The 25,309-nt window shown below is 43.3% G+C and overlaps 1 protein-coding gene across 50 annotated transcripts in view; it reads left to right on the top strand.

Annotated features, from left to right (window-relative positions):
- SORBS1 (sorbin and SH3 domain containing 1) overlaps positions 1-25,309 on the top strand; it is a 304,285-nt gene that overhangs the window by 244,004 nt on the left and 34,972 nt on the right. For 33 of the 50 annotated variants that reach the window (XM_053307082.1, XM_053307079.1, XM_053307080.1 and 30 more), the window contains 6 exons: positions 30-131; positions 1,999-2,048; positions 17,221-17,396; positions 20,809-22,290; positions 22,968-23,053; positions 24,733-24,900. In XM_053307082.1, the coding sequence (XP_053163057.1) occupies positions 30-131; positions 1,999-2,048; positions 17,221-17,396; positions 20,809-22,290; positions 22,968-23,053; positions 24,733-24,900 (2,064 nt within the window). The remainder of the gene's footprint in view (positions 1-29; positions 132-1,998; positions 2,049-17,220; positions 17,397-20,808; positions 22,291-22,967; positions 23,054-24,732; positions 24,901-25,309) is intronic. The other 17 variants (XM_053307125.1, XM_053307123.1, XM_053307124.1 and 14 more) reach the window with 4 other exon arrangements.

The raw sequence follows: 25,309 nt of genomic DNA, 5'->3' as shown, positions 1-25,309 counted from the left end.
CTCCTTCCTCTTCTTCCTCCTTTAACCAGACTGATCCAGAAAAAGATATCTACCTCTACCAGACTGAGTTAGAGGCAGATATAGAAAAAATGGAGAAGCTTTATAAAGCATCAGATAAAAAACAACTGAAGGTATTTCCTGTTAATTTCATGTTGCTAATCCCTGCTCCTCTAATTTGCTTGCTGCTGGGTGATTGCTATTCAGGATTGTGATAAATAACAGTGCAATGTTTTAACTGTTTAGCTTGCTGTGCGGCTGTCAGACGTACTAGAATGTGATGCTAAAAATCAAAGCCACTTAACACATGAGTTTCATAGCTACAAAATATTTTAAAAGCTTTTTACAGTTTTTCATATTAATAGGCTGAGGCAGTCCACTTAAAGTCTTGCTTAGCATCAGTCATGTTGTCATCTTGTGTATCTCCAGAGAGTGGCACATCTGTTTTCTTCTAGGGGTGTGCACGGAACCGCCACATTGCGGTCCGGCACTGGGGTGGGGGGTAGCTTTAAGAGCGGCGGGAGGGTTTACTTACCCCTCCCGCCGCTTTCCCGCTCTGGCGCCGTAATCTTCAAAGTAATTGGGGCGGCAGGATACCTCCCTGCCGCCCCAATTACTTTGAAGATTACGGCGCCAGAGCGGGAAAGCGGTGGGAGGGGTAAGTAAAGCCTCCCGCCGCTCTTAAAGCTACCCCCACCCCCGAACCGGGCCGCCCAGGTCCGGACCGGTCCGGAGGCTATTTCAATGGCCTCCGGACCGGTCCGGGCCCATCCCTATTTTCTTCCCACAAATACCCCCCACCTCTGCAGGGCCCTGCACAATCCAAAAAGTTAGGGATTTCTTCAAGAGAAATTTTTTCTTAATACTGAGCTGCACTTCTTGCTGCAGCCTTCCTGGATAGAACTGAGGTGTGGCTGATATTCTGGATTCAACACAACTTTCATTAACATAAAATAAAAGAGTTTAATATCTAAATGCATTTTATTCTTTTCCCACTGCCTTGTTACTTTTAAAAACAGCTCTCAGGCAAATCCCCTTCTGTATGCAAAGGCAACTTTTTGGAAGGTCTGCTTTCCTTTTTTACAGCTCCCATCTCTCTTTGTACAAATAGGACAAATTCTAAGTGTAGCCAGTCCATCTAGTTGTTGCAAACTATGAAATGCTGCAAGTAGGAAGTGCTGGCTTCATCCATGATGGGACATGCCTTTTCTCTGCTAAACCTCTCTATTGCTTGCCCTGGGTGCTTTCCAGACTAGACCCTACAAGGGGTTCAGGACATATCTTGGAAGTGTGCTTCCACACTTCCTGCATCATGACACCGCAGTCCCTACGCAGAGAGCAGGGTGCCATTCACATTTCCAATGCCTTGTTGCTAATTTAATCATTGTGATATAGAGCAAGGACTTCGAATATCCGGCATGAAAAAGTTGCTGGTTTTTTCGGGTTGTTAGTTGCTGCGAGACTGCGCCCCCTGCTGTTTACGTTCCGAATGCGACTTGCCCAAACAGAGGCATTTTGCTGCTGATGAGCAGCTAGGCTGGAAAGCGCCCCGGTGAGAAGAAACCAGCTTCAAACTGTTACTTTTCTTATGAGCATTATGGTGTGTGTGTATTTAACCTTGTGAAATGTGCTATGCTAGAGAAATATAATCTTCTTTGAAAGGTGGTGGCAGAAGGAAGTCAGGCAACTTAATTATGAGGATATGTCCCCCAGACAGGAAAGCTGATTCCCTTTTTCTGTTCGAGGCTTTCTTTACAACCTGCCGTTCACAGACAAAAAAGTACCCACTGTGTGTGTGTAAATGTGTATGTCAAAATCTCTTACTTACATGAAGGAATCCCTCCAAACGGATACTCTTCTACAGATGCTGGCATCGGAAGTAATGAATACCAAAGGCCAGGACTTCAGCCATAGATGGAAAATTACTTAAGCAAGCCTTTGTCTTTTGATTTGCATTGAACTGTATTCATATCAATGACTTCTTTGTCTGGACTCTTGCAGAGTACAGCAGGCTCCTCTCCACTGGACACTTTCTCAGACCGCTTACCCCAGTAAGTTTTGAAAGCTGCTCTTTGATGTTTATGTTAGTGTTTTGCTGTGTTTAACATGCTGGAAATTATATTGTTGGGCCTTTAACTATTCTAGTACACGTGTACTACACCAGGGGGATACTTTTATTTGTGCCTCATTTGTGTTCACAGAGTATGGAGGAAGGTATTTGTACTGTTCTAAGTATGGCTTGAAACTAACACAGGCAGAACTTTGTCTGCTAGTGAGATAATCCCAAGAAAATTCTGTGAATTCCCATGAGAGAGGTTTAAAATCAGTATGCACTTGACTTTTTTCTCTCAGCACCAGCTTTTTTTCTCCATCTCAGCACCAGCTTTGTTGTTTGGTTTTTTCTGATCTTGAAATTGGAATGGAATATTTTAAACTCAAAGGAGAAGTTATTGCTATAACTGTTCACTCCTCGGCTTTTCATCACGGCTTTTAGAAAGCATGTGAAAATATGGCTTTTTACCCAGGCTTTTATGTGATTGTCTTCTCTGCTGCTTCTTTGTATTTTGTATGATTATTTTATGCATGTATTTTGTTTGTCTTGTTTGTTTGATTTCTATACCGCCCTTCCAAAAATAGCTCAGAGAAATAGTAAATAAGACAGAGAAATAGTAAATAAATAAGATGGATCCCTGTCTCCAAAGGGCTCATAATCTAAAAAGAAACATAAGATAGACATCAGCAACAGTCACTGGATGTACTGTGCTGGGGGTGGATTTTAAAATCTTTTTAGTTAGATCTCTGTTTTTATTTTTTAGCTTAATATTTTAATTGTGTAATTTTTATAGTCTTGTTTTAATTTTTCTAACTGAACCAACTTGGGCTTGTTTTAATGAAAGGCGGTATACAAATTTAACAATAAATAAATAATTAAATAAAATTGCTGCTCTGTATGAGTAATGTTTAAAAAGCAGTGCTTAATTTTTTGCTCGAATTTATTTTGACTATAGTGACTAGAGGCAATTGTAATTAATAGTCAGTTAACTAGCAATAGGCTGCATTCAGGTGTGGGCTGATTTATTTCCAAATGAGAAAATACTTAGGGATGTGCACAAAAAGATTCAGCATGTTCAGTAGGGATGCGCCGAATTGCTTTGGCACAGCATGCCAAATCATTTCGCCAGAACCTGAGGGGTATGCTTGTGGGTCAAATGGGCCGTAACCCAAAATTTGGCTTTAAAAAAGCCAATCTGGCAACCAAGGCAAGTGTGGAACTATTAAGGACAAGTAAAGCAGGTCCTTACTTCTCTGCTGGCCCACCGCTTTTCCTGCTGTGGTGCTGCACCACTGAGAAGGCCATGTGCAACTATTGCGATGATCCAGAAGCCTGTGCACGGTGCTGGGACGCACATGGGCACCGTGTGCAGCAGCAGACTTCTGAGCAGTGCAGCGCCACAGCAGGAAAAGTGGCAGGACAGCGGAGGAGCAGGTAAGGTCTGGCTCCTTAAAGATCTGGCTCCCCACCCTGCCGAAATGCTTCATGCACATCCCTAGAAATAGTTCCCCAAGACTTTGCCTCAGTTCATATAAACTGATACAAGACTTATCTTTCTGTGTAAAAGTGTATAATTTAATTGAGATCACTTTATGTCACTTATTTTAGGGTTTTTGAACATGTATGTATGATGATTGAACAGCATAAATGTACACTGTTTGGACATCATACATAGGTACTCAGTACTCTCTTCAGCATTTAACTGGTTATTTTCTCTCTTGCCATTTTAACTCCTACAAAGTAATTTAATACGGAGTACCTACAATTCAATCCTATGCATGTTTATTTTACATAATAAACATTATTATGTTTCCACAGAGTTCATTAAAGTGTACTCCCAAGTGACTAAATAAAATTGCAGCCCTTGAGTCAAACTAGATGTGTGCAGAAATGAGTGTACACAGGAGAGAGGAACGTGTATCTTTGATGTATACACTGCCTGATATCTCTCTCTCTCTAGGCAATGTACATAATCCAAAGTACAACAACAATTTCACAGAATAAAAACAGTTTACAATTAATTATAACTAAAAGCCTGGGGGGGGGGAATAGGTGTGTCTTAAGGGTCTTTTAAAAATATACAGCCTGATACATATCATATATATCTAGTTCGTGATCTGTTGATACCATTAGAATGGGGTTCTGCGCCTGCGCAGAAGCCTCTCGGTATCAAGTTCTACAGCTCCTCTTCAGCGCCTGCGCCCCGCCCCACGTGACCACGTGGCTATTTAAGGCAGGAGGAAGCGCAGGCACCTCAGTTCCTTTTTCGACCACCGTAGGGACCACTCGTGATTTCTGCGGCTCCTTAGTATTGGTTCCTTGCTATTTTTATAGTTCTACTGATTTTGACCACGGACCATTTTTCTGACTCTTCTATTTGAACTTCTGATTTGGAACTGTTGGATTTACCTCGGACTGCATTCTAGACCTGCTGTTGCGTGCCGTTTTCAAACGTCGAAGGAGTGGACGGATTTTAGCCTATTTGACACAGACTGGTTAAAGGAGTGAGTACAATGGACACCCCTAAGGGAAAAAAGACATTCAAGTGCTGCACTAAGTGTAACGCGAAATTGCCCTCTCATGATGGCCACAGTTTGTGCCTGATAGTTTGGAGGTGGCCCATCTAACCACAACCTGCAAGATCCGCCACTAAGCAGACCAGAAGGAATAGAGAGCTTTGTTTGAGAGTGGCTCTATACAACGATGCATTATCCGCCCCCTCTACATCGGCTAAATCTCCGCAAGGCTTGAGGGCCCTGGGTTCAGCCCAGTCTAAAACCTCTACTCCCACCAGTAAAACCCCTAAGTCCTTGAAAAGGCCAGGTGACAAAATGGCGTCCACCGAAAAACGCGCCAAGAAATTGTTGATCTCCAGCTCGACGCCATCACCGAGCTCGGCTCAGGAGCTAGATGCTCTTTCGACATCGATGTCACATCTAGCATTTCGACCCTCGACGCCGCAATCATCGACATCTATGTCGATACCAAAAGATACCGCTCCGTCAATGTCAACACCGAAACCAGATGGAGCGTCAACACCGATGACAACGGCCCCATCAGCGTCAATACCAATGGAGGCTTCGCCTTCGATGCCAAGAGAGCCATCGGTATTGGTGGAGTCAGCAGAAAAGGCCCCATTGGCATCGGTACCTTCAAGTTCAAGTTCTTTAATGTTACAACCACAAGCCAAAACAGAAGAGAAAGATTACAGTTATATAACAATAAATGGAGTGTATACAATTAAAACAGGCTGAAATTAGAATTAGTTAAAAAAAATTAACAAAATTGAAAACATAGTAATAATAAAAATTTAAAACAGTAAAATATCCTTATTAACCATCCAGTGACGTATATTTATGGCAGCAGCACAGAATTTAGCCACAATAGATGTAATTAAACACTCTGAGTCTGAAAGCAACAAGGAACAATAAAACTGCTCCTGTCGACCGGGAAATTTACAAAGCAGAGGAGTAATGAAAGATTCACGGATATCCTTGTAAAACAGACAGAATAATAGAACATGTTCAGTAGTTTCCACCTGATCCAACCCACAAGGACAAAGTCTGTCAGCAAATGGAACCCCTCTATAGCGCCTTTCTAGAACTGCTGGGGGTAAACAATGGCAACGAGCCAAGGTAAAAGCTTTCCTATACCTCGGAAATTCTAACCAAGTAAAATAATTCATTGCAGAGACTACATATCTTCTTTCCTCTGAGATGTAAAATTTGGAGGCCTTCCCGAGGTCATTTTGCCATTCGGAGTCAAACACTCGTTGTTTAACCAGCAACCTTGCCTGATCAAATCCCAGCTTAGACAGAATTGTAACAGAGAGGCCCAAAGTAGCTATTTTAGCCTCAATAGACTGGATCCACCTGGAGCCAAAATCATCCTGTAAAAGTAGAGGAGCCAGGCCAACTGGATGATAAATTAGTTTGAGCCAGTAACAGAATATAATAATCCAGATACTGGCCTCCACCCTAATAAAGCCAGTCTCCAAACAGGCAGCAGCATTTGAAACAGATCTTGGAATATTAAGGGCAGTTCTCAAAAATTTTGACTACACATTCCAAAGTTGTTATATTTGGAAAAAGCCCCAGCTGCGCTCCATAAAGTAGTTGGGACAGTGACTTTGCTTTGAATAGTTTAAAAGCTGCTGGTAAGTAATAGCTACCTTTTGATCACAAGTACTGTAGAATGGCAAGTGAGCTTTTCTGGGCATTGGAGGCTACGTAGTTCGCGTGGGCCTTCCTAGTGCCCCCAGCATGGAAAACTACCCCTAGGTACTTAAAGAATGATACCTGCTCAATAAGTTGACCCTCAATCCTCCAAGTGTGAATCTTAGGTCTCTGTGCGAAAGCCATTATTTTGGTTTTCTGGAAATTTATCTCCAAACCCTCCTTCTTGCAGTACAGACTTAATGCGCTCAGCGTTTTTTAGAGGCCAGTTGGCATCCTCGACAAGAGGACCGCATCATCTGCGTAAAGCAAAATAGATACATGCCTCCCTGCAAATTTAGGAGGGTGGAAATCTAAATGGCTCAATTGTTCCACCATAGAATTTATGTAGTAATTAAATAATAGTGGAGCAAGTATGCAGCCCTGCTTAACACCTCTCTGAGTCACAATAGCACTCGTTAGATGCCCTTGAAGGCTGCATCTAACTGTAAGAGAAGTGTCTGAATACAGCACTTGAAGCAGGCATAACAAACGACGGTCTATGGAGGAAGTGCCCAGTTTTTCCCAAAGCTTCACTCTTGAAATAGAATCAAAAGCTGCCTTCAGATCTACGAAGGCAGCACATAAAGAGGTTGTACCTGGGGTGGAATATTTCTCAATAAGGTGTTGCAATACGAAACAATGATCGATAGTAGATCGACCCTCCCTAAAGCCGGCCTGTTCATCAGCAAGAAGGTTCTCACAATCTAGCCAATCCTTTAACTTTTCATGAAAATAGAGCTTACCAATGATGTTCAGTAAGCTGATTGGTCTATAGTTGGCCGGATTAGCACGTGTACCCTTCTTAAAAATAGGAACAACAACTGCAACCCTCCATGTTTTGGGGATTTGGCCAGTCCTATCTATATAAGTGAAAAGTGAGGCCAGGATTGGTGCCAACCATTCTGGATTATTTTTAATTGCCTCCAGGGGAATAAAATCTTCCCCTGGCACTTTGCTAGGTCTTAATTTTGAAATTAAAGAAAGAATTTCAGAGATTGAAACTGGAGCCCACAAATGTGTAGACTCAATCTCTTGAAAAAGATGTTCAGAGCAAGCATTAGGGTCACTATACAGATCGGAGAAGTATTTCTCCCACACTTCAGGGTGGATGTGACAGCTAGACGGAGTGAAATTATAACTGGAGGGATACTTAACTAAGCGCCAGAATAGCGATGAATCTTTAGTTCTGACAGCCTGGGCTGACCTCTTCCAATTCTCCCTCACAGCTTCTCTTTTTTTATGCCATAACAAGCGCTTATATCATCTTTTTTCCTGCAGCAGAATCTGAGCATCATGCCCACTAGAAGTTCTTTTATATTTCTGATAACTAATATGAAGAGCTTTCCTGGCACTGACACATTCTCCATCAAACCAAGCTTGGGAACACATTTGACGGTGCCGAGAAGGTTTACAAGTATTACTACATAATAGCTGTTGACATTCGAGAACGAGGGCATTATAAGATGTCAAAAGGGTAGGTGGTGAATCGTTACTAAGAACAGATTCACGTATATTCCTCAAATGATCAGAAGCCAACAGATCTTTAAACATTTGATCCAATTGAGTTGACCATCTTTTTCTGTGCATTGCATCCCCACCCTCAACAGGAAATGGGTACAAAGATTTAAAGTATGGGTGAAGGAAGGGGGACTTGAGACAAAGAAAAATAGGTAAATGGTCACTATTAAATTAGGGGTGACCTCCAAACTCTCCACATAAGGGAGAAGATTTCTTGAGGAAATGAAATAGTCAATAAGGCTCATCTTAGAACCTGCCAAATAAGTGAACTCAGCAGGATGATCTTTGGGGACTGAGCCGTTCAGTATAGTGAAATTGACTCTAAAAACCATGCGACTTAGACACAAGCCTGCATGGTTAGATTTCATATCCTTAGAGGCTCGAATAAAAGGGAGTTCATCTACCCTTAAACTATTTGGGTAGGCCTTCTGTTGTGAGTATAAAGTGAAATCATCTCGGCCTATCCTTGCATTCAGGTCCCCCCCATTACCACAAAAGCGTCCGAAAAGGCAAATAAGAGAGCTACAATATAATTTTCCAATTCAGACCAGACCGCTGCAATCTGTGATTTTCTATTCTGCGGATGAAGGTAAATATTAATGATCAACAGTTTATAATAACCGAAATTGATCAAGACAGCCATGGCAAAAGGTGTAAGAGTAGAGAGGAGTCTCGGAGTGGCTCGCAATGAGGTGGCAACAAGAACGCCCAGCCCACCTTTACATCTACCATGACCCACCCCCGGCGACGCTTTGAGTGTGTAAGACAAAAAGCCATCAAGGATTAGGTCATCCAACGTCCAAGTTTCTTGTAAAAGAATAATATCAGCGCTGGCAAGAAACTCCCTAAAAGAGGGATCAATTATAGAAGAATGCCAGCCCCATATATTCCACGTTAGAAGCCCTATTTTATTTTGTCATTGCATAGCTACCAATGAATCCTCGGCAGCAAGATCATCCTCCCTGCAGACATTATTTGAGTGGTAAAATTCCTCAGATTGATTTAAGAGGCCTAAAGGGACAAAATCCACCTCATCATCAGCCCGGGGGGTGATCGTAGGATCTGTTACATCCGAAGACATTCCCTTAAAGGGCTGAAACCCTTCCTGCATAACACCGCTATTCAAACTTCTGTTAACCAGAGCATCTTTTAAGTGAGTTAGTCTGGTTACAATATCAATTTGCTCATTAACGGGGAGCTTTCCAAAACTTACAAACAGGGCTTCTTCTTTAGGCAAGAGGCCACCAATTTGATTGTCAGCCGCCTTTTTAGATTGTACCTCAATTATTTGGTGCTCATTAACTGGGAGCTTCCCAGAGCTTGCGGGCAAGGCTTCCTTTTCAGGTGGAAAATCATCCATTACACTATCAACCACCTTATTAGATTGTACTTCAATTATTTGATCATGAGGGCCAGTAATGTGCTTAATATTACAGTCCTGGAAAATTCTAGTCGCTCGAATTTTACAACACTGACGCACACTTTGAGAGCTCAACAGTTGAGAAACCATAGCCTTGGAAGAAAATGTTACAATAGCACGAGCACTATAATAGTTAAAATACAGATATTGAATATCAAGAACATCATTGGCAGTAAGGAAAGTCAAGCCAAGCATTCTCATTAGATGAATAAAGTGAAACTTCAGTTCACTCTGCTGTAGCAGCCCTCGAGGCTTGGGGAAGTTAACAAGAGCTGCTTTGTAAGGAACCAGCCGCAAATGGCAGCTGTTATCAGTTCCTGGGACAATAGGCTTCAATAATTCAGATGGTAAGGATGACTGGCTCAAAATGAAGGGTTCCCTCCTGGTGAGCAACCCTGAGTCCTCAGAAGTTTTAGTTGCCTGCCCAGTAGAGGGCTCAGCCCCCAATATTTGCTCCAGAGGAAGCTCAACTGTCCCTTTAACAGCAGATTTCATCTTCTTCCTTTGATTTACTCGGTTCTTTCGGTTCCTGTCTCTGTTTTTAGTGCCAGCATGAGAACTTTGTGGAGCATCTAGATTTTCAAATAATCTATTAAAGTTCATTTTTGTGCCCTGTCCTGATGCAATAGAAAACCTCTTATTTTTATTTTTAGTATTTTGTTTGTGTTTATGTTTATTTTTGTTTTTGTTCTTATCTGTATTTATATTGGTATTTGAGTTTTCCTTCTTCTGTGACTCTTTTTCTTTTGCCTTGGCAAGCTGAATAGGAGAATGTGTTATTCTTATTTCATCTGAATATAAGACAGTTGAAGATAAATTGAGCAGAGATGAGGAAAGATCGACAGTTGTTACATCAGCCTTCTTGGTAACCGTCGATTGTAAAACTGCCTCAGTGAACGTAGTTAGCAAGTTCTTACGCTCCTCAAGAAATGCTCTAATCAGTGGGATTTCCATGGACCAGGTGGAAGCGAGTCTGTTAAGCTGCTCTTGCTGTTTAATCATAATTTCCATAATAGCAAGAGACCATTGGTCCTGATTACATGTGGAACCTCCATCACACATAGAGCCTCCATTATCGGGTGCAAAGGAAACTTGAGGCGTTGTAACAGTATCTTTCCAAGTAATATCCCCCAGACCAGAGTTAATTGAACTGGCAACTCTTGTCTCTGCATTAGCAATCTCTTGAGCCAAATTAGAGCATGTATTTTGCATCTCCTGAGTAACTGGGAAGTCCAGGCAGAAAGGTCCAAGAGACCTATCTAAGTCAGGTGTTGTCCCAGTCTTTTCTAAAGCCATCACTGGGGTCAGCATTGTAACGTCCACAGGTTTAACAGGAGGAAATAAGTCAGTAATAGTAGCCTGTCTGTTATTTTCCCAGCCCTTTGTAAATTGTACTCCGGCATCAGCTGGCAAAATGCCCAGCGTATGATAAATGGCTCTAGTAAATACCATTTCACAAGGAGATGGTGATAGTTTATCCTCAAAAAAGAGATAATTGCCAATTAACAAGAAATGTTGCCAGCTGCATTTAAGACAAAAAAGATAAAAGCACCAACCAAGCCATTAGCAGCATTAATGGACGAGCAAAGACTTCAAGGCTTCAGGAATTAAATCCACATAGTCATAGCTAACCAACCTTGTATCGGCGATTCGCATTTGAAAACAAATATCAAAGTCCTAAACCTTTGGACAGCTTTTTCTGTTAAATCTCCCGGTTTATTTGCATTCTTTTGTTTGAATTCATTATCTTCAGCAGGAGCTGAGATAGCTGCGTCTGTGCTCGCCAACACCGGAACCGGAACCGCATCGGTACCTAAAATCCCGTCAGCTCAAGATCTGGGACCTGCAATGACTCTGATCCGCTCTCGATCAACGTCAAGAGACGGGGATTGTCCATCGACTTTGAACACACCCGCTAACATGACCACAGTGACTCCTCGATTCCGTGTCCCGATGACCTTCTCTCTGGAAGAAGAAGATCTCTCGGAAGGGGAACCTGCTTTAGATCCTCTTCTGAAAATGCTTGATTCTTCAACATCTACCCCCTCGACTTTCCATGGGTTTCCACACTCGGATGATAGCGGGGCACCCCTGTCAGCCCCAGTTCCTAGGCTTCTAACATCTATGCAGCTCACCAATTCTACTCCGTGACACACGTGCGGGTTTAGCCATGCCGTGTCTCCATCGACAGAAACAGCTTTACCAGGTGCGACTTCGCCGGGAGTCACATATGACTACCAGGATGATAGGGTGTGGAGATCCGTAAATACGACAACTGGCCATTCTGGTGACTGAGCACTGCAACGGCCTGAGCCAGAAGCTACTCCACTTCAAATACGCCCACTTGCAACGGGAGAAACCCCGACCTTACCCATTAAAGTATTTAAAACAGTTTCTACTCAAACGCCTCACTCTATCGTTATTAATAGAGGCTCACAAACCAGACTGCGGCTGTCTACCGACTCGGCAGTGTAAACTGAATCTTTGGCAATACCACCTTCCCCTTGCCCGACTTTGCCAGGGGTCCCACCTTCTAGTCCGACTCCTTACGACGACGACTCACGTGGTATTCACCATGGCTCCTCTGATTTCTGAAACTGTAGAGGCTGATCCTTCTCCAGATGTGGCTACTCCAGCCCATGTTTCACCAACAGAAGAACTGAAAGCATATCACTCGCATGTGAAGCAGATGGCATCAGCACTGGGTCTGGATCTCTCTACTCAAATGAAAACAATAGATGATCCAGTCTACAATTTCATGCAGCGATCTCAGTCTTCCCAGCCTGTCGCTTTGCCGCTACTACCCATAATATCTAATGCGGCACAATGTGCTTGGCAAGTACCTCATACATCTACTCCAACATCAAAGCGCTTGGAAGGACTCTATCGTGTACAGGAGCAAGATAATATATATCTATTCAAACATCCAATTCTGAACTCGTTAGTAATTGACTGTGCAACCACTTCCAGGTCAGGAAGAAGACATACTACCCTAGGCGATAAAGAAGGGAGAAAACTGGACGTCATGGGCAGAAAGCTATATTCTACATCCTGTCTTTCTGTAAAAGTGGTGAATTATTTGGCCTGCATGGCAAAATACGGTTATTGCATTTGGGAAGACTTAGAAAAAAACTGAGATGCATTAACCCCAGAAGAACTGAAACAAAAATTCCGCAAAACGTTACAAAAGGCAGCAGACCTCACCTGCCAGCAACTGAGTACAGCTAAACATCTGGCTGAATCAGAGTCCAGGTCAATTACCACAGCAATAACTCTGAGATGCCATGCATGGCTTCTGTCTGCCTCCCTTCAGCAGGACATGAAGGACAAGTTAGAGGGATTGCCTTTCAATGGCAAAGGCCTGTTCTCCAAGGAGACAGACGCGACCATGGAGAAAATGAGAAAATCAAAATTTACAGCCAAAACTTTTACATCCACATCTGCCTCAACATCATATGGGAGTAAACAAAGATCCTTTTATCGCCTGCGTCCTACATATAGGCAACAAGACCGCCGCAACTACTGCAAATCGTACCAACCTTATAATAAGCATGGTAACCAACAAAAAGGCAAATTTTGTTCAAATCAATGAAAACCGACTGAAGAAAACAAGCAGCGGCTTTGAGATCCAGGACAGCCCACCGCGTCACCTGGTACCGCAACCTTACTCGCCTCCCCACAACATCGGGGACAATGGGGGACTGCTTTACAACACTCGGGCGTCCCCAATAGCCACCAACTCCATCAGGTTGGCAAGTCATGCACAAGCATGGCGCCACATAACATCAGATCGTTGGGTGCTGAAAATCATCAAGTACGGTTACGCGATAGAGTTCAAAACCCACCCTCGCTTTCGAGGCGTTCGCTTTACAAAGGAGACACCAACCCTATACCAGGAGGTGCAGGAACTCTTGCACAAAAGAGCTGTGGTACCAGTGCAATGGGCAGAGAGACGGGAGGGATTTTACTCCTGCTATTTTCAAATTCCGAAAAAGGATGGCGGGATACGACCAATAATGGACCCCAGACATCTAAACAAGTATGTCCAAGTGAAAAAATATCGCATGACAACGTTACAGGATATCCTACCGCTTCTGCAACAGGAGCGTTGGCTAGTGATGTTAGATTTGAAGGATGCTTATTTTCATATAGGAATCATCCATCCTTCAGGAAATATCTTTGATTCACTGTAGGAAGTGCAATTTACCAGTACCAAGTACTACCATTCGGAGTATGCACTGCCCCGCGTGTCTTTACAAAGTGCATGGCAGTAGTAGTGGCCCACCTAAGAACAAAGGGGCTGAAACTGTATCCTTACCTTAACAATTGGCTTCTATCCTCACGGGACAAAAGCGAGTTACTTTTGCAGATACAATATATGCTGACCCTCCTCCAAGACCTTGGAATACAGGTCAGCTGGAAAAAGTCCAGCCTCACTCCAGTACCCGTCATAACGTACATTGGAGCTGTACTGGACGCCAGCCTGGGCAGAGCTTTTCTTCCGGAGGACCGTTACCAAACCATTGCGTCTCTGATACACAATTTTCAGGTCCACCCTTCACAACCAGCCCGTCAAATACAATGCCTCTTTGGCCTAATGGCCTCTTACAAGTCGACAGTGCGGTACACCCGTCTAAAAATGAGGAAGTTGCAAATGTGGTTCCTCTCTTCCTTCAACCTACTGAGGGACAGCCCACTAAAGCACCTTCTGGTTTCTCAGTCCAGTCTTGTGCACGCTGTCCTGGTGGACTCAGAAGTCCAATTTGCTCAGAGGAGTACCCTTCCAGTCTCAACCTATATCGGTTTGGGTAACGACAGATGCTTCCCTCAAGGGATGGGGCGGCCATTGCAATGCCACAACGACTCAAGGCCTCTGGACACGTGCACAGAGCCAACTACATATAAACTTTCTAGAACTGTTGGCAGTCTTCCTTTCAATGAAGGCCTTTCTACCAATGCTACGCGGCAGAGTTGTTCAGTTACAGCTAGACAACACAACAGCGATAGCCTACCTGAACAGACAAGGAGGAACAGTCTGAAGGTCTCTGTGTGCCCTGAGCCTACAATTTGGCACTGGTGCATCAGGAACAGTATTACGCTACTGGCCATCTACATCAAGGGCTCAGACAACATAATAACGGATGGCCTCAGCCGTTCATTCTCGACAGAAGCTCAGCACGAGTGGGAACTGAACGACACTTACCTGAGTCAGATATTCCGCCTTTGGGGATGGCCAGAGACTGACTTATTTGCTACGCGGCACAACACAAAATGCAAGCTATTCTGCTCGAGGGCGGGTCACGACCCTCGGTCCTTGGGAGACGCCTTCCAGCTGGACTGGTTGGAAATTTGTAGCTATATGTTTCCCCCTCTACCACTTGTAGGCAGAGTTGTAGCACGCTTACTGATGGGCTATGTGAGGTGCATCCTGATCACCCCGTGGTGGCCACGCCAAGCATGGTTTCCGCATTTACTCAGACTGACTTCGAACAACTTTCGGAGACTTCCCAACCAGCCGGACCTCCTGATTCAGGAAAACAGACCCCTGTTACATCCAGCAGTTCAAACCCTGCAACTAACAGCCTGGAGAGTCGACTCCTGAAGCGGATCATGCTAAATCAGTGCAAACTGTCTACGAGGCACAATTATGCAAGTAAATGGAAGAGGTTCGCCATCTACGCTTCTCGTCACGCGTTTCTCCCTAAAGAAGCCACAGTCCATGAGCTTCTACTTTATATGACCTCTCTTAAAAAGGCGAAACTCTCAAATGTATCTATCAAGGTCCACCTAGCGGCTTTATCATCTAGACCTCCAGGATGAGATGGCAAGACAGTATTCTCCCATCCCTCTTCCAAGAGTTTCTTGAAGGGCCTGGCTAACTTATACCCTCCTGTCCGCAAACCGCTTGAACAGTGGAGTATCTCACTGGTCCTCTCTGCCCTCACTGAGCCCCCATTCAAACCCATGCATTCTACGTCTATGAAACTAACGTCATTGAAGACTGCCTTCCTAGTGGCGATCACCACTGCGCGCAGGGTGAGTGAGCTTACGGCTCTCCGAATGGATGTCCCCTACGCTCGTTTTTACCCAAAGTTCTCCTGCGACCTGATATCTCTTTCTTACCTAAGATTGTGTCGGACTTCCAGGATGTTGTATTGCCCACTTTCTTCAAATCTCCAACCACACCGCTGGAAAAGGCTCTGAACTCTTTGGACATTCGCAGGGCTCTTCTTTACTACCTTTCTAAGACTAAGCCTTTCCGGTTATCCAAAAGACTGTTCATCTCCAGGGAAGAACAAGGGACACGTGTTATCAAGACAGCGACTGCCACACTGGCTAGTAGAGACTATCCGTCTAGCATACTCTTTACAAAACATACAGCCCCCAAAGGCCATCAAGGCACATTCCACGTCCAGTGCCAACCTGGCTGGCATATCCTTTCAGGACATTTGCAAGGCTGCTACGTGGTCATCCGAACAGCCATTTGTAAAACACTACGCCATAGACTTACAGTCTGCTGCGGAGCCAAATTTTGAGAGGGCTGTCCTAAAAAGGGTGTTGCAATAACACTACTGTCCCCTCCTCCTTATGGAGCTAACTAGTCACCCACTCTAATGGTATCAACGGAACATGCCCCAGATAAACAGGTTGCTCACCTGTAACTGATGATCTGGTAGTGATCCGTTGATATCCATTAGAACCTCCCGAACCTCCCCTCCGCAGTAGTACCTGACTTACGCAGTAGAACTTACCTGCTTACCTGACTGCCTCACGGTCTACAAGGAACTGAGGTCCCTGCGCTTTCTCCCACCTTAAATAGCCACGTGGTCATGTGGGGCAGGGCGCAGGCGCTGAAGAGGAGCTGTAGAACTCGATACCGAGAGGCTTCCGCGCAGGCGCAGAACCCCACTCTAATGGATATCAACGGATCACTAACAGATCATCAGTTACAGGTGAGCAACCTGTTTATATTTGGCAATGTATGTAAAGTTGTGCCCTCAAGCTGGTGTCGACTCCTGACAACCACAGAGCCATGTGGTTTTCTTTGGCAGAATACAAGAGGGGTTTTCCATTGCCAATACAACACTCCCTCTGTCAATACCTAGTTGGAGATCATTGAACTAGACCAACCAAGGCAGTCTCCGCTCCATAGTCCCCACGAAAGCCAGTTCGAAATGGGTCTAGATAATCATTTTCCTCCAAGACTGTTTGGAGCTGAGAGTAATGTTTCCTATAAGGTGTGGGAATGTGCACACTCACAAGTTTTTTTTAATATCTGCTCAATTACTTTTAGATCCCACTCAGGTTGAATCAGGATGGGAGATTAGAGATGGGCCTATAGTTACCTAACTCTGAGGGCTCCAATTTAGATTTTCTCAGGTATGGACTACTGATACCTCTGATACTGATACAAGGTGGCATCCTACCCTCTCTCAGAGAAGCATTTATGATTTATACCAGACCCTCTCCAGATTTTCCAACATGGACAGACAGCGTGGCGGTGTTGCAGTGGAGGCAGGCTGTGTTGTAACAGTTTTGGGCATTGCAGTAAGGCTGGTCTAAAAAACAAACCCTGTGATGAAATGCTGAAGGACCTAGGTAGGTTTAGCCAGGAGAAGAGAAGACTGAGGTTGGAACTTGGACATAGCATTCTTCAAATATCTGAAGGACTGTCACACAGAAGATGATTGAACAATAGGAGAAACTCTTTAATGGTAAGAAGAGCTGAACAATGGTATCAATTACCTAGGGGAGTGGTGGACTCTCCCTTGCTGAAAGTCTTCAGGCAGAGATTGGACAGCCATATTTTGGGGATGCTCTAGCGCTGGATTTCCTCCATCCAGTAAGACGTTGGATTAGATGGCCTGCAATGCTCCCTCCATCTCTATGATTCTATGTTCTTAGCGATCTTGAATTGGACTGTCAGAATACCCATCAGTATGGTCTTTTAGCTGTGTTTATATAACTTTATCAGGTTGCTAAGAAAACTAGTTTTCTCCCCTTCTGACCTTTAGCTCATCATATTCCCCCAGCTACTACCCAGGAAAAAGAGAATTGGAGGCAGCTCCTGGAGACTCCCCTGGACTGGAAAATGAGAGGCAGATATATAAGAGTGTTCTGGAAGGTGGCGATATTCCACTGCAAGGGCTGAGTGGTCTCAAACGCCCTTCCAGTTCAGCTTCCACTAAAGGTAGGTCTCTAAAGCAAGAATCCTTGAGCTTCATCATGCACTGGTTGATGGTAGCTGAACTTTTAAAATGGATCTTGTCACATATTCATCTCATGTCAGGATTTGAGACCTGATGAATAGCTCAGATTCCCTAAAAGGAACAAAAATATGCCCTGAGAGGCCTGGTCTACACATACAGGAAATGAGGTGATAGAATCCTGGGGTGGTGGAGTGGACTACTTCATACTGCAGTTGGTGGGTGCATATGTTTAAAATGCCTTGCAAGTAAAAGAGCTAGCACATTGCAGCTCAGCTTCCTTCCTGCATGAAAATGTTTGACTTGTCGAGAACTTTTTTAAAACAAGGGAGAATTTAGAATGTTATCTTCCACCAGCAATCTGAAATGATACAGTCTACTTTTCCACCTCATGATTTTTTCACTTCATTCTGCTGCTCATGTAATCCAAGCTAGAATACATGTTAAGGATTCAGAAAAGCAGATCCCCGAATATTGGTTTCAGGCTCAGAGGTTTTCTAAACGTTCTTTGTAAACCCGGGAAAGATATTAATCCTAACAGTTAAGAAATATCTGCTTTCCTCAGGATTCAAATCTAAATTTGATTTCAGTATGTATGAGAGCAAATTTTCCAGTAAATATTTGGGATAATGGGGGTGGCGCTACAGATTCACTTCTAGCTCATTATTTGTCCATATCTTGGAAGGTTTTGCCTATTGCTCTTCTACTCTTTTGAGTTATGTTGTTTTTCCTCTTCTCCCAGCACAGTCTGGTTATACTCCCTCTTGCTTTTGCCTCTGGTTTATCTATTTATTATTATCTACATTTTATATCCCGCTCTTCCTCTAAGGAGCCCAGAGCGGTGTACTACATACTTAAGTTTCTCCTCACAACAACCCTGTGAAGTAGGTTAGGCTGTGAGAGGTGTGACTGGCCCAGAGTCACCCAGCAAGTCTCATGGCTGAATGGGGATTTGAACCCGGGTCTCCCTGGTACTAGTCCAGCACTCTAACCACTACACCATGCTGGTTTGGCATTCCCTTCCCATCATACCCCTTTTCTTCCCTCATTTTCCTCTCTTCCTAACATCCCCATGAACTCACAACCCCCTACCCAATTTTCCCCTCCACGATTCCAGGTCTTTCCTCCTCCCATCATCCTGCTGATCTACTGATAGTCTCAACTAGAAATAATTTGGAATTTCCTTGTCTGCTGGTTTTGCATATTATTTCAGTGCTGTGCCTCCTTAGGCTTTCTAGAATTGATAGATTATTATATGAGATTAGCTAATAATACTAGCAGGTGCATAATAGCTTGGAAGATTACAAAGCAGCAAGACATCACGAGCGGTAGCACTGTGGCTAATTTACATGGCTTGGTTGCGTGTAATTGGTATAAGCCATGCTTTAGCCCAGGCCTGCTCAATTTCAGCCCTCCTGCAGATGTTGGCCTACAACTCCCATAATCCCTGGCTACTGGCTACTGTGGCTGGGGATTATGGGAGTTGTAGTCCAAAAACAGCTGGGGAGGGCCTATGTTGAGCAGCCCTGCTCTAGCCAAAGTTATACACTTCCATTGATTCCAGTTCAGTGGCCCACATGTTGCCCATTACGGAGAGGCTGCAGAGTAGCTTCGGTGAAGGCTTAGTCTGCAGCCAACACTTGCAGTGGGGGATGGGGAAGTGACTTTTTTTTTTTTTTGCTTCTTTCCCCTACAAAAAGGGGAGAGAAGTAGTCTTTCTGTAGTCTCCACTACAAAAGCTCTTTTTGCTTTCACAGCCCTCAGAAATATACTTGTGGATGCAAAAAGGGTTTTTGTGGAAGCTGAAGGACAAGTGAAAATCACTTCCCCAACGCCTTCCGTGTGTTCCTGGCTGCAGAACAAGTCTTTGCTGCAGCTACTCTCCAGTCTTTTTGTGGCGGTGAACCCTTCTTCTGCCCTCAGATCACTACGTATCATGTGCGCCAGTGTTAAGTACATGTTCAAGTCTTTCCAGATAAAATCAAGGTGCTCAGCTATGGTATACCATAAATTGTATATTGAAATAGCAGGCTTGTTGCACTTGTTTTGCAGTTTGCTCTCTGAAGTAAAATCTGCTCTCTGAAGTAAAGAATCTGAATTGCCCCTTGAGAATCCTTGAAATAGGAACGTAGGAATCAATAACCGGGGAAAAATATATATATTAGATGTTGACAACTTGCTTCTGCACCTTTTATTTTCTTTTGCTATTTCATTTTCAGTCTTCTTTTTGCAATCTAACTTGTTCTTAATTTTTTAAAAATATCTGAACTTCTTTAGATTCCTGCAAAAACCCACTGGTCTCATGGCCTCTGATCTAAATTTGATTCACAGGCTTTATGTTGTTGACCATTGATACAGATAGTGTCCATTTTGCTGACCACTGATTAAGATATTTTTTTTTAAAAAAAGATGTAATGCCTTTTATCAAACTAGCTTCTGCTGATGGAACAGTATGAAGTTTTTGTGTCATATCTTCATTGGGCAGAATAGAAAGGCAGCTAATTCACAGTCACTGAAGAGCAACAATACAATTGTTTTTAGCAAGTTCTTCATGCAGATAGTTATCTAATCACGGCCTTTTGCCAAACATTTATGATGCATTGGCTAGGGGTTGTGGATCTGTAATGAACCAAGATACCCAGATCTGTTCCCATTGTATTTGCCTAGTTGATGATGTTTCTTTCCGAACCAAGTCTTTCAAACCACCCTGTGTTGTACAGGAGATTGAGAGGCTAGCAAAGGAGTGGTCCTGTTGGGAGGAGTTCTCCCCACAAAATGGCAAGCTGTTCTTTTCCATTTCATCTTTTAGTGTATGGAAGATCTTCAGGATTGTTAATTTTAAACCTGTAAGATCTCAAAAGAACTCACCTTGCAACTCATGGATTATGTAGATTTGAAGCATGTCGCTGTTTGGAGTGACAGATTATTAGCAGCTTTGTTCTTACCATTTACTTCTGATGAAGACTTGACTCCAGTTTGAAAGGTTGCATGCTCCCACATCCAACAGCAGTTAATTCAAGAACATGCACAAGAATGTTGCATGAATGGCACCACTGGTCAGAGTCCAGGCACATGCTGACTTTCATATCCTGGCCATTCAGATTGCTGATGTAGCATGCCTGCATTGGCCTTCAGGGAAATGACTCAATCTGGGCCTTTCCCTTTAATTCAGAAGCTCCCCTGATGTCGTAGGAATTGCCTCCCTGATCACAGCTGTTCCGTGCACTTCAGCAGCACGGCTTGACTTTCATCGCTTCCCTGCATTCCTTTTGAACATTGCCTCCCTCAAGATTGCATTGCGTGAAACTCAAAGCATGTCCTTTCCCCCTCTTTATCAACAGCTTTGCCACACTTACGCTAACAGGTTGTGTTTATTTTATTCTGCATGCTTTCCAGTGGATCATAAAGGTGGGAATGCTCATATTATTGCACCCTCTTCAGTTAATAGTCGAACGCTTAACCCTAGTAATACGCATACACTAAGTCACCTGAATAAACATAAGAAGCCCTTATCGACTGCAAAAGTCTGCATTGCTGAAATACTTCCGTCCAAATTCAAACCCAGGCTGGCTGCTCCACCTATTTCTGGGCAGGACGAAAAAAGTCTCTTACCCCATGAGAAAACTCAAAGCTGTGAAAACCTCTGTAGCTCATTTGCCGCCTTTGATAGCAAGAAAGCCTTCATGGTAGGTGCAGGTGAGAACTTTGAGAACCTTTTAATGAGGTCCACGCAAGAGTTTGCTGCCAAATCCAGCAGCACCCAGAGCCTGCAGGGGTATGGCTCTTCCAGCTTCAGGAAGGGGTGCATGTTCAGCTCCCGGAAGAATGGAAAGGAGTTTACCATGCTATATAAAAACATGCATCAGATCAACCGCTCTGGAATCCACCTGGGCACCATTTCATCCTGCAGTGTGAAGGACATTGCATCCCTGTTTGAAAATGAACTAAAAGACAAGAAGGAGCCCAACCCCAGCCGGGAGAACCTGGAGCAGATCCCCAAGCATACTGTCTCCTCTCGCATCAGTGCCTTTGAGCTGCTGATCCAGAGATCCCTGTCGATGCCCACACTCAACTTCTCCAGTGCGCAAAACAAATCACCAACTTCTAGCTGTCAAGGTTCAGTGTACTCTGATGAATACCTACTGGATTTTCACAAGGCCGATCTGAAACAAATGGATATTGTCAACCTAGCTGGTGTCTCATCTCACTCTTGCAGCAATACAGAGGATGTGATGTCCGAATTCAGTGATATGGCCCCCGTGGACACACACTCTGCATGCACTGATGAGACAGATCTCTTATCTAATGTATCCAATGACAGTGGTGATAGTGGCAGCAGGATCAATGGGCCTCACAGATTCAAAGTGAACAAGTGTAAAGGATCCTGCCCAGCTTCCTACACAAGGTTCACCACCATTCGAAGACATGAACAGCAGCAGTCTGCCAGAGGGGATGCTCAGGGGGAGAGGCTCCCAAGAAATGTCTACCTTATGAGCCCCCTTCCGTTCAGATTGAAAAAGCCCTTACAACGCAATTCCAGAAAGACTCCTCCTTTGCAGCATCCAGGAGACCTGCTGGCATCTAGCTGTGAGAGCCGGAATAATCTGCCTCAGTCAAGAGGAAGCCTGATGGACAGAGATGGCCCCCTCTTCCATGAGTTGTGTATTCAAGAGAAACCTCCTGCTCCCAAGCGTCTCTCTTCCTGTGACATTGTCAAAAAGCTAAACCACTTCCCAGATCTGGAAGCTTGCCAAAATCGCTCTGTTTCCCTAATGGACATTCCAGATGCCTTTAATAATGGGAACGTTCCATATTCTTTATACCACAGCTTGGATACAAACAACAACCCACAAAGTGAACTCAGGACATACCTTGGAGGTGGCATTTTTGTCTACTTTACTAGTGTCTCCCACTTTACTTTTCCTCCTTTGTATTTTATTCTTTTCCTGCATTTCCTTGTTTTGTATCTTTTCCTGGCATTTCCTTTTTATCTGTGTGTGTCGTGTCCCTTGTGTGTCTTGCTTAGCCTTGCATTTTGGGACTTGGCTGAACTTCTAAAAAATTGTTTCCACTGCCTTTCTAATCACCAGTCAGAGCAGATTGTCTCAAAAGGTGACATTTAGGATGTGAATTATTTGTGAAAGCCAGCTTAAATCCCATATAGTTTGCATCCTAAGGAACTAAATGAATAAACCCAATATATTTTTAAGGGGGTGGTTTTTCAGGTTTTGGTGTGTGTTTGTGTGTGTGTATTTGCATGCAGTTAAACAACTTTCCTCAGTGGCACTACATTCAGTTATATTATGTGAACAACAAACATTTTCTTCATTAAGGCCCTTTTGTGGGTTCAGGTTTCATTTTTGTTGTTTCTTATTTTGGCATTATTATTTAGTTTAACCTTTTGAATATAGAACACCAAAAAAAAAAAAGAAGTCCAAAAGGTTATCAACAATTTGATTGCAAATTGGTCAGCAAAAATGGAAGTTTATTTTTTCTTTTTTCTTTCCTCATTCTTTGGTTCTGCTAGTTTAATTACTCTGTATTGTTTTAAGTAGATTCGGAATCACCCAGGCATTTTGCACCACTTGATTACATGGAGAGTCCGGAAGAAATTTTCCGCAGGCGTCATGATGATAAGGAGGTAATCTTGCCTTTAAGACCTAGCAGTATTCTTTCCTTTCCTTTTCATATATTTAAGTGGTGGGTGAGTGGGACAGTTTTGATGGTAAGCAAAATGTTCTTAACTAGGTAAGAATTTGTAAGAATTTTATTCTGGAAAATTGAGAATTTGCTTTCATTTTAAGGTAGCCAATAGGAGATCAAATTAGAACAATGGTGATAGTCAGTAGCAATGGAAAAGTCCAGAGTATCAGGCAAAAATGTTGCCAGCTTAGTCTGATCACTGAACTGAAGCAATGTGTTAAAATTTACTTATAACTGAACATTCCATAAACTGTTAATAACAAGAGACAGCAAGTTAAGAACTACTTCAAAATAGTCTTTCTTCTTATCTAAGGAGTTACCTTAAAGCAGGTTGCTCAACCTTGGCCCCCAGCTGTTTATGGAATACAACTCCCATAATCCCAAACCACGGTGGCCAATAGCCAGGGATTATGGGAGTAGTAGGCCAACATCTGGAGGAGGGCCAAATTTGAGCAGACCTGCCTTAAGGAGTTACCTAATGATGAAACCTGGCTCAATTATACTTTTACCTTGAGAAACAGCATATAAATATTTTCCCCTTGTGGCCCTCTCTCATTGGCTTGTTAGAGTCAATATTTTGGAACATTTAGAGTCAAAACATTTTGGAACATCTAGAGGAAAATTTAAAAAAATACTAAGCAACTTCTGCTTGTGCTTTTCAACATTAGGATCAATTGATATTTTGCTGATCTTGATTCTTACTGTGGTTTGTTCAAAATGCTGGTGTAATGTGATTGTATATCCCAAGATTACAGTCTCATAACTTGCTTGAAGCTTCTGTTTGGCTATACAGCAAATATTAATCAGAGGTTGAAGTATGTTAATCAAATAGGCACACCCATTGCTTTTGGGAGTGTCTGAATAAAAATATTTGAACACAAAAAGTTTGCTGCTGGGTTATACCAAAGTCCATCTAGCCCAGCATTTTGTTTGCCACAACAGTCAGCCAAATGGTTTTGGGGAGCTCATATAAGCAGGACAAAGGAGGCAGCCTTCTGCTGTTGTCAAATCCTAGCATCTGGTGTGCAGAGGTACATTGCCTCTGGGCGCAGAGGTTCCACTGAGCTATCAGCCAGTAATATGGTCTGTGGATTTGTCTAATCCTTCTTAAAAGCCTAAGCTAGTGGCCATCACTGCAAAGGCACCAAATTTGTTGCAGCCTTAATCTGCTGAGTATTTATTTATTTATTTGATTTTTATACCACCCTTCCAAAAATGACTCAGTGCGGTTTACACAGAAAAATAACAAATAAAGAAGATGGATCCCTGTCCCCAAAGGGCTTTACAATCTAAACAGAAACATTAGACACCAGCAACAGTCACTGGAGGTACTGTGCTGGGGGTGGATAGGGCCAGTTACTCTCCCCCTTCTAAATAAAGAGAATTGCCATGTTAAAAAGGTGCCTCTTTGCTCAGTTAGCAGGGGAGTTACAATACTGTTTAAACTGGTCTGGTGTGCAGTCACTTGTATTTAATAATGTGTTGTGTCTCGAAGTTCCATTATATTTGTTGGGATATATTGGAGAGAGGTGGGTTTTTTGGTTAATAATCTGCTGGCAGCTTTTGAATGCCATAAACTAGATTATTCACTGCCCATTTTATGCAATTTTATGGCAGAAACTTTTAGAGGACCAGAGACGGCTTAAACGTGAGCAAGAAGAGGCTGATATTGCAGCTAGAAGGCATACAGGGGTCATTCCTACGCACCATCAATTTATCACTAATGAGCGGTTTGGGGACCTCCTAAATGTAGACGATACAGCAAAAAGGAAATCTGGGTCAGAGGTCTGTTGTGGTTGCCTCAGTCTGCTGCTTGACCCAAAGTCATATTTGCCTCTCATAGCATTGTGCTTTTAGGTCAACATTAGCTGTCCAAGAAGTGTGTTAATTTTATTTTCCCCATTCTCGCTTGACTTAGAAATTGCTTTTGACTTTGTTAAAATGAATTAATAGCTCTATTCATAGCTGTATATGTTAAAGCATGCCTGCTGAGAATTGCTGGTGCACAACTGTGATGCATGCCTTTAAATATCAGTTACTTTTAGAGCAAATCAGAGGGCATTTGCTACATCTTTCGCATCACGTAATGCTACATTCTCTTCTTGTCTGTGCGTTATGCTTAGAAACGTCATTGTCTTGTTGATCCTGACCATGTGATTGTCTTGTAGTGGATTAAACACCAGATGGCACTGTT

This window comes from Hemicordylus capensis, chromosome 3, assembly GCF_027244095.1.
Source record: "Hemicordylus capensis ecotype Gifberg chromosome 3, rHemCap1.1.pri, whole genome shotgun sequence".
Taxonomy (NCBI): domain Eukaryota; kingdom Metazoa; phylum Chordata; class Lepidosauria; order Squamata; family Cordylidae; genus Hemicordylus; species Hemicordylus capensis.
Note: the sequence above shows the minus strand (reverse complement) of the source record. Positions and strands in the feature narration are given on the sequence as shown.